Here is a 10,381-nt window from a genome sequence, read left to right as displayed (position 1 = left end):
CTCACACTCACACACTCACACGCACACGCACTCACACACGCACGCACACGCACACACAGAGACCCACACACACACACACACACACGCACACACACGCACGCACGCACACACACACACTCACTCACACACACACACACAGGCAAACACACACACACACACACACACACACACACACGCACACACACACACACACACGCACACGCATGCACGCGCACACACACACACACACACACACACACACACACACACACACACACACACACACACACACACACACACACACACACACACACACACACACACACACACACACACTAAAAGAAATGTAATATCTGCCTCTGTTGACTCTTTGACAAAGGCAGTATTTTCTTTCACAATTGTGTTTGCTCCTCCATTCTGTGCTGCATGTTTACATTATGTTATTAAAATTTAATTAGTGCTGCCCCCTGAATATTTGTTTTAGTGTAGAACAGGAAAGGGTGAGCAGATGCTGAAATGTAATCAGGAGATAAAGTGCCCAGAGCCCCAGAGGGTGTTTTCCATGTAAACGCGAATGCTGGAGATGAAATGCAGTTTTGCCTGCGCCTGTGCATAGCACATCTGTCTCGGCAACAGAGGAATCCTCTGCTGCATCGGCCCACATTGCCCACTTCTGTGGCTGCAAAAACGCTGCAATCTCACATTTAATGAAACAGGTGAAGTTCTTTCAGGCTGAAGGCATTGTAAGCGGGTCTGTAGCGATACAGTTTTGCCTGTCCGGCCTTTGTTAACCTGGAGGATGCTGCAGAGTGAGAGCTTTGAGACCCAGGAGGATCGCAACGTGTTAACGTTTGTGGAGAAGGATGCAGCCCGCATTTTGATGGACACCTACGGAAGCGTCCAGAACGGCGGTTACCGCTCGACTGTCCACGTGAGTCGTCTTTGTTTATTTCAAGTACAAATTGTAATTCTGCCCCTTTCTCCTTCTTGCGTCTGTGCAACTTTCACATTGAAAAGTGGCCGCGCCGTCATTGACAATCCACGCTGATCTCTTGTGCATCCATGCAGAATAATTGAATTCATTATTGCTTTGATTCCATCAGTGGAGATGTGGCGTAACCCTCTCATTTCTGTCAAGCAAGGATATTAATGATCCTATTTAAAACCCCTGTCGTTTGCCTGTTCCATTCTCTTGTCATTTTGCGACATTTGATAGAAAAATCTGTATTTCAAAATCGTGATTAACGCATAGGGCAATCCTTCCAGATTCCCTCGGATAAAATTCCTCAGCCGAGCTGTCTCTATGGTCAGCATTTTGCAACATAATCTGACGGCAGGCACGGGGGGAGCAGGTCATGTGTTGATGAGGTCTTTCAGCTTGACCTTCACCCACAAAGGTCTCTGAACCTTGGGCTGTGGTGTAGTAGTGGGAGCACAAGTGTAACTCCAGGGACCTGGCAGGCCAGTGCGTGCTGACCGCCCAGTGTATGCTGGTCATCCAGTGCCGCTGACCATCCAGTGCATGCTGATCATCCAGTGCATGCTGACCATCCAGTGCATGCTGATCATCCAGTGCATGCTGACCATCCAGTGCACGCTGACCATCGTTGCCTATTTCCTTCGCTCCACATAGATGCTGCTGCACCCGCTGAGTTCCTCCAGCACTTTTGTGTACCTTCGATCTTCCAGCATCTGCAGTTCCTTCTTGAACACCGAGTAACTTAGCAGGTCAGGCAGCATCTCGAGAGAAAAGGAGTAGGCGACGTTTTGGGCCGAGACCCTTCTTCAGACCTTCTCCTTCATTTAATGCCGCAACTTGGCGTTAATGGCCAGGTTTGCTGGTTCATTCTCATGCACATGCGTTAACTAATACCACTATTCATATGTAGATAGCAGCAGCACTGTGTCACAGCTGGTAGAACTCTTGCCTCACAGCGCCAGAGACCCAGCTTCCATCCTGACCTCGGGTGCTGTCTGTGTGGAGTTTGCATGCTCTCCCTGTGATCGTGTGAGTGTTCCTCCCGGTGCTGTGGCTTCCTCCCCAAATCCCAAAGACTTGCGGGTTTGCAGGTTAATTGACGTTTGCAACTTGCTCCTAGTGGCTGCTGAAAGTGGAATACCATCGAACTAGTGTGAACGGCTGTTTGATGGTCAGTATGGACTCAGTGGGCCGAAGGGCCTGGTTTTGTAGAAACTTACAAAATTCTTAAGGGGTTGGACAGGCTAGATGCAGGAAGATTGTTCTCGATGTTGGGGAAGTCCAGGACAAGGGGTCACAGCTTAAGGATAAGGAGGAAATCCTTTAAAACCGAGATGAGAAGAACTTTTTTCACACAGCGAGTGGTGAATCTCTGGAACTCTCTGCCACAGAGGGTAGTTGAGGCCACAGTTCATTGGCTATATTTAAGAGGGAGTTAGATGTGGCCCTTGTGGCTAAGGGGATCAGGGGGTATGGAGAGAAGGCAGGTACGGGATACTGAGTTGGATGATCAGCCATGATCATATTGAATGGCGGTGCAGGCTCGAAGGGCCGAATGGCCTACTCCTGCACCTAATTTCTATGTTTCTATGTTTTCATGCCATATCTTTCAATCAGAAAATCAATGAGCCTGTGGCTGGGCTCGGGTGTTCGCTGATTCAGCTGTAACTTGCTTTTAAATCATCCTGCTTGCTGGCTGCTGCCCAGCTTCACCCACTGACATTGTTCTCTTGCATTAATGCTTGGATATGATGGGTGGTCATTTCACAGCCCCAGTGGCCGGCTTCAGCCCCGACCTCATGCCCTGTCAGTGTGGAGTTTAGAAGGATGAGAGGAGATCTTATTGAAACATATAAGATTATTATGGGTTTGGACACACTCGAGGCAAGAAACATGTTCCCGATGTTGGGGGGGGAGTCCAGAACCAGGGGCCACTGTTTACGAATAAGGGGTAGGCCATTTAGAATGGAGATGAGGAAACACTTTTTCACACAGAGCTGTGAGTCTGTGGAATTCTCTGCCTCAGAGGGCCATGGAGGCCGGTTCTCTGGATACTAGATAGGGCTCTAGGGGCTAGTGGAATCAAGGGATATGAGGAGAAGGCAGGCATGGGTTATTGATTGGGGACAATCGGCCATGATCACAGTGAATGGCAGTTCTTGCTCGAAGGGCCGAATGGCCTCCTCCTGCACCTATTGTCTGTTGTCTGTTGCCTTCCTCCCCGCGTGGGTGGCGCCTGGAAATAAACGCTATTGACAGAGGCCCTTTGTCCCACTGAGTCGCTGAGAAGGGACTTATCTTCCTTCAATCGGGGACATTGCGTGCAAACGTTGCTTGTCCAAGGCCAACAGCATTATAGAAGACCCCACAAATCTCCATCATGGACTGTTCACCGTGCTGCCCTCGGGCAAAAGGTATCGCAGTATAAAGGGCCTGTCCCACTTGCATGCGATTGGCGCAACCAAACGTGGTCGCTTGAGGCGTACGGGCACCGTATGGCCGCGCGGGGCCGGTCCCACTTAGAGGCGCGGAGTTGTGCGGGGCTGGTCCCGACATCGCATGGGGCTCCGAAAAACTGACGGTGTCCGAAATCTTCGCCCGCCAACGGCCTGTCGTCACGCAGGCGCATTGCGGTCGTACGCAGCGTCTTGACAGCGTACGCCTAGCGCGTGGCATTGCGCGATGACGTCACCGCCCGGCGTGGCGTTGCGCGATGACGGCAACACCCAACGCCCAAATTCAGTCGGCCCGCCTCCTGCCCAGCTGATTGGTAAGTATGACGCAAATTACGTCACGCGCGTACTTAGCGTGAACTCCACTTCCGTTTGGTCGCACCAAACGCATGCAAGTGGGACAGGCCCTTAAGGAGCAGAACGGCCAGGTCCTGCAACAGCTTCTTCTCCCGAGACATCAGACCCTTGAATTCCATATAATGTGCCGCCACTATTATCTATTTTATCCTTTTGATATTTTATGTTGCACGGTGCGCCAGATGCAATGAAATTTCATTCACTTGCATTTGTTGGTGTATTTTTGAATGACAACAAAGTCTTTGATGATGATGAACTCCAATGCAAACGTTAGCCCAGGATCGATCCTGACTATGGCCGCTGTATGGAGTTTGTACCTTCTCTTTGTGACTGGGTGGGTTTCCCCCGGATATTTCCTCCCACACCCCAAAGACGTTCAGATTTGCAGGTTAAAAACGACTTCGGAAAAATTGTGCATTTTCCCTTCATGTGTACGATAATTCTAGTGTACTGGCCAGCACAGACTCGGTGGGCCGAAGGGCCTGTTTCCACGCTGTACCTCCAAAGTCTGAACGTTACAACGCTACAAGTCTTGTCGAGGAAAAGACGAAGGAAAATAGGAAATTGCGGGCTGATTCCTGTGTTCACTGTTTAAGAAAGAACTGCGGATGCTGGAAAAATCGAAGGTGGACAAAAATGCTGGAGAAACTCAGCGGGTGAGGCAGCATCTATGGAGCGTAGGAATAGGTGACGTTTCGGGTCGAAACAACCCGAAACGTCGCCTATTCCTACGCTCCATAGATGCTGCCTCACCCGCTGAGGTTCTCCAGCATTTTTGTCCACCTGTGTTCACTCTTTGTTCTTTAGCCACTGTAGATTGACACAAAAAGCTGGAGTAACCCGCTGGACACCATCGCTGGAGAGAAGGGATAGGAGAGTCAGCGACCTTAGCCTGTTCGTGAGAATCAGGGCTTGCCTGCTTGATACCCGGCAGGCGTTTGTGAGTCCCTGCTCACGTCCGTGCGGGCTCAGTAACTAATACCATCGCTGCTTTTTGTGTTATAGGGAGCCGAGCGTGAAGATGACCTGGCCATTAATATCACAAATGGTTACAGCCCTGAACACAGGGGCAACTATTTCAAGGACGGGACGACAAAAATTGGTAGGGACCTCACTTAGCGCCTTGCTTGTCACTTAGCATTTCCTATTCTGATCCAACGCGCGTTGTTTAAGGAAAGACACAAAATGCCGGAGTAACTCAGCTGCATCCTCGCAGTCCATGGAAACGGGACGTTTTTCAATTCAATTCAATTCAATTCAACTTTAATGTCATCGCACAAATACAAGTATGAGTACAACGAAATGCAGTTTTGCGTCAGTCCGTAGTAGTTGTGTATAAAGAAATAAAAAAAATAGAAAGAGAGAAGATACAGAATAATCAAAAAATACAGAATAATTAAACAATGGGGACGGAGGGACCGGAGAAATCTATCTGCGGGACTCCGAGTTCAGCAATGCGATTGTATTGTTGTAGGAGCTGTTCCTCATCGTACTAGTACGTGACCCGAGGCTCCTGTACCGCCTCCCTGATGGGAGGAGGGCAAACAGCCCATGGTTGGGGTGTGAGGGGTCTTTGATGATCTTCCCAGCCCGTCTCTGAGTCGAGGCCCTTCTTCTGAAGAAAAGAAGGGTAGGAAGAAGGTCTAATAGCAGGGTCCCGAACGAAAATATCACCTATCCACATTCGAAGGTAGACAAAAATGCTGGAGAAACTCAGCAGTTGCGGCAGCAACTATGGAACGAAGGAAATAGGCAATGTTTCAGGCCGAAACCCAAAGGAAATAGGCAACGTTTCGGGCTGAAACCCTTCTTCAGGCAGCCAGCGACCTATCCCATGTTCTCCAGGGACACTGCCTGACTCTCTGAGTTACTCCGGCATTTCCTGCCTTTCCTTGGTAAAGCAACATCTGATTTGGAATAAGACACAACCTAGCAATGTAATCTAGCTCATCTTTCACCACAGGTTGCCCAGAATGTTTTTGCTTTTGGTTAAAATTTCCAACATAAGCAGTTGTTTCATCCTCAAAAAAAAGTCTAGACTATTTGTTAGAGATACAAGGAGCTGCAGGTGAAAACGCACTCCTCCACATTCAGGGACAGTTTCCTCCCAGCTGTTATCAGGCAACTGAACCATCCCACCAACAACTAGAGAGGGGTGCTGAACTACTTTCTACCTCATTGGAGAGCCTCGGACTATCGTTGTTTTTGTAGTTTACTGGAGTATATCTTGCACTAAACATCATTCATGTTATCCTTTATCATGTACACTGTGGATTGTAATCATGTGTTGTCTTCCCACTGACTGGTTAGCACGCAACAAAAGCTTTTCACTGTACACGTGACAACAAACTAAATAAACTGAACTCAAACTCAAAGCCCAGGCCACTGTATGTGAGAATAGAGAATAGAATAGAGAATAGTTTCTTTATTGTCATTGTAACATGAACCATGTACAACGAAATTTAAAAATGTCAGCCAGTCAGTGCACCATTTAAACATTTCTAAAAGCTAACGATACATACAAGGTAAAATATTAAAAGATAAACAACTAAAATAAATATCATGAAAATAGCACGCATAAACACCCAACCCTCCATCCTTCTGTCGATTTCACAGTGTACCACAGTCCCTTAGTCTGTATCGCCCCTGCGTTCCTTGGCGGCTACATTTAGTGCTTTTATAGCAGTGGGGTAAAAACTGTTTTTTAGTCTGTTCGTCCTTGTCCTTGTAGATCTGTACCGTCTGCCTGACGGCAACAGTTCAAACAGGGAGTGTCCGGGGTGGGAAATGTCCTTTATGATACTCTGGGATTTTTTGGTGCAGCGGGAACTGTGTAAGTCCTCCAAGGTAAGGAGAGGGCAGCTGACAATCCTCTGGGCGTTGTCAATGGCCCTCTGGAGCGCTTTCCTCTGAGCCGCTGTGCAGCTGGTGTACCACACGCATACACAGTATGTTAGTATGTGCCTGAATGCTGAGTTCCCAGCAGCCTGTCTTGCACTTGGTCGACAAAAATGCTGGAGGAACTCAGCGGGTGGGTGGGGGCGGCATCTATGGAGCGAAGGAAATAGGCGACGTTTTGGGTCGAGACACTTCTTCAGACTTGCACTGGGATGGTTTATCAAGAAGCAGATCTCTCTGTGCCCAGCAGGGTGTGCTGCTGCACAGCCCGAGGTTAGAGGCAGAGGAATGTTCTGTGGCTGTCTGTCGTAATTCCGGGAAATCCTGGAAAATTAAAACAGCGAAATGGACAGCACAGCAGATAATTGAGCTTGTAAAGGGCCTGTCCCACTGTACGAGGTCATTCAAGAGGTAATTCTCCCGAGTTTCCCCTGATTCGAACTCGGAGAGTTACTGTAATGGCCGCCCGTAGGTACTTGGGGCTCTCGTGGACATTTTTCAACATGTTGAAAAATCTTCAGGAGTCTTACCGCGTTTCCTGAGTATCTGCCGTTAGCGTGACGAGCCACTAAGAGACGTCCCCGAGCTCCGACGTACCCGCTACGTTCATTCCACGTGCTTACTACAAGTTTGATTTTGTTTTAAACTCAGGAGAGCCTCTTGAATTACCTCGTACAGTGGGACAGGGGCCTTGACAGCCCGTTTGAAAACACAAAGCACTGGAGCAACTCAGTGGGTAACATCTGTGTTGGGGGTGAAAAGACCCTGGGGTTTGGGCGGAAGGAAGGAAGGTCCTGACCCTGAGTTAATCCAGGATTTGTGTCGGAAGGAACTGCAGATGCCGGTTTACACCGAACATGGACACAAAATGCTGGAGTAACTCAGCAGGTCGGGCAGCAGAAAAGGAATGGGTGACGTTGCAGGTCGAGACCCTTCAGTCTGAACTTTGCATTGTATGCAAAGCACTTTGATATTCACCTGGGAGGAGTGATAGCTGGGAGGGCTAGAACAGTACGGGCTCAGACTATACACCAGTTTAACTGGATTTAATGAAGGCACACCGTGAAAACTGTTTTTATGATTCAATAAATAAAGTCAAACTTCACAGCTTCACTTCTTGGAGGTCCCTGTTGCAAAAAAATATAATACATTTCAGGGGATTAATGGCTATAAATCATCAATGATAAACAATAAATCATCTCCATGAATAAACCTTCCATGAATATTGTCAGTGGATCCTAGGAATCACAATAAATCACAGGGATCTTACCAGTAAACCCCCAACTCCTGCAACTAGTTCCCAGAGATGCAACAAAAGTCAAGACCGTTTAGATACACACACATTGATATGCAGTGAATGGAGGGGTATGGATCACGTACAGGCAGCGGAGACTGGATTAACTCAGTCTCGTGATAGTATAGACTTTGTGGGCTGAATGTATAAGGAAGAACTGCAGATGCTGGAAAAATCGAAGGTAGACAGAAATGCTGGAGGAACTCAGTGAGTGAGGCAGCATCTTAAGATTCAAGATTCAAGAGATTTTATTGTCATGTGTCCCTGATAGGACAATGAAATTCTTGCTTTGCTTCAGCACAACAGAATATAGTAGGCATGAATACAGAACAGATCAGTGTGTCCATATACCATTATATATATATATATATAAATATATACACACATGAATAAATAAAACAGGTAAAGTGCAAATAAACTAGATAATGGGCTAATATTGGTCAGAATTTTGTTTGAGTTGAGTTTAATAGCCTGATGGCTGTGGGGAAGTAGCTATTCCTGAACCTGGACGTTGCAGTCTTCAGGCTCCCTGTACCTTCCACCTGAAGGTAGCGGGGAGATGAGTGTGTGGCCAGGATGGTGTGGGTCCTTGATGATGCTGCCAGCCTTTTTGAGCAATCTATGGAGCAAAGAGCTGAATGGCTTCTTATTGTGTTGTACTGTTCTATGTTCTAAACCCTCCATGATGATGGCGGTCGACTCCCAGACGGAATGTGGGTATTCCCAGGGATGTGATCACAAAGACTCCTCACACCCTTGCAATAGACTGTTCGAACCCCTACCTTCCGGCAGACGTTACAAGGCCTTCGACGCCAGCACCTCCAGACTCAGGGACAGCTTCATCCCCAGAGCTATAGCCGCTCAGAACCAGCCCTGCTGAGTGCCCCCCATCCCCATGAACTGTCTCCCTCGGATGGCCCCGTCGCAAGTCGACCCGGCACAGACACATTTGCACTTTAGACTGTTTTATTGTTTTACTGTTCTTTTTCATAAATCATGTTCCTCGGGGCATCTAAATTTTATCAGTTGTTTAAGTTATGACATCGGATGGAAGCTGCGTACCAAATCTCGTTGCACCTATGTGCAATGACAATAAAAGATATTATTATTAAATCTTTGACAACGGTGCCAGGAGATCTTTTATCGATCCTTGGCTTTGCGGACATAGAAACATAGAAATTAGGTGCAGGAGTAGGCCATTCGGCCCTTCGAGCCTGCACCGCCATTTAATATGATCATGGCTGATCATCCAACTCAGTATCCCGTACCTGCCTTCTCTCCATACCCTCTGATCCCCTTGGCCACAAGGGCCACATCTAACTTCCTCTTAAATATAGCCAATGAACTGGCCTCAACTACCCTCTGTGGCAGAGAGTTCCGGAGATTCACCACTCTCTGTGTGAAAAAAGTTCTCCTCATCTCGGTTTTAAAGGATTTCCCCCTTATCCTTAAGCTGTGACCCCTTGTCCTGGACTTCCCCAACATCGGGAACAATCTTCCTGCATCTAGCCTGTCCAACCCCTTAAGAATTTTGTAAGTTTCTATAAGATCCCCTCTCAATCTCCTAAATTCTAGAGAGTATAAACCAAGTCTATCCAGTCTTTCTTCATAAGACAGTCCTGACATCCCAGGAATCAGTCTGGCGAACCTTCTCTGCACTCCCTCTATGGCAATAATGTCCTTCCTCAGATTTGGAGACCAAAACTGGTCAAATTGGTCAAACATGGTCAAATTGCCAGTGGGCAGTGGGACAGTGAATGAGCCCCGGAATAGGTGCCTCGTTGATCGGCTGTGCGACGGGCCGCCCTTAACACTGCCGTCCTCACTTCAGATTTTGTGCTCATCTGGGAGGTGAAAAAAGCCACCCCAAAGAAGCAGAAGGTGCAATGTCAGTACCAGGAGATGGGGAAAGAGGAGAAGGAGGCGACGAAATCCAACCTGCTCGGCCGGCACCAGAAATGGAGGAACAAGTTCATGAAGAATTTGCAGAATGTGGGGCTCTTGATGGAGAAGGTGAGTGAGCACGTGGTGAGATAGGCCGCACAGCCCAGCCCCGCAGCAGGGGGGATGTGCAAGGAAGGAACTGCAGGTGCTGGTTTCAACCGAAGATCAGACACAAAAAGCTGGAGTAGCTCAGCGGGACAGGCAGGCAGCGTCTCCGCTCCGGAGAGGAGGAACAATGGGTGACGTTCCTGGCCTGAGACCCTTTTTCAGTCGCAGCAGCAGGGGACGAGGATTTTAGGCCAACGTCCATGTTCCTGGAGCAAAACCCAAAGTGCTGGAGGAACTCAGTGGGTCAGACAGCAGCTGTGGAAGGACATGCCATGGTTCGAGTCGGGACCCTTCGTCAGCCTGATTGCTGTAAGGGGGAAGAAAGCTGCAATAGAGGTGGGGGGCAGGCAAGTGAGAGGTGGAGACGGG

The 10,381-nt window shown here is 48.3% G+C and overlaps 1 protein-coding gene across 1 annotated transcript in view; it reads left to right on the top strand.

Annotated features, from left to right (window-relative positions):
• The first annotated feature begins 443 nt into the window (after positions 1–443).
• Positions 444–10,381, top strand: part of ano11 (anoctamin 11) — a 53,740-nt gene continuing 43,802 nt past the window's right edge. Inside the window, 3 exon segments of the mRNA XM_055659145.1 lie at positions 444–910; positions 4,774–4,870; positions 9,792–9,973. Coding sequence (XP_055515120.1) covers positions 779–910; positions 4,774–4,870; positions 9,792–9,973 — 411 coding nt within the window. The 5' untranslated portion in view covers positions 444–778.

This window comes from Leucoraja erinacea, chromosome 30 (genome assembly GCF_028641065.1).
Source record: "Leucoraja erinacea ecotype New England chromosome 30, Leri_hhj_1, whole genome shotgun sequence".
Taxonomy (NCBI): domain Eukaryota; kingdom Metazoa; phylum Chordata; class Chondrichthyes; order Rajiformes; family Rajidae; genus Leucoraja; species Leucoraja erinaceus.
Note: the sequence above shows the minus strand (reverse complement) of the source record. Positions and strands in the feature narration are given on the sequence as shown.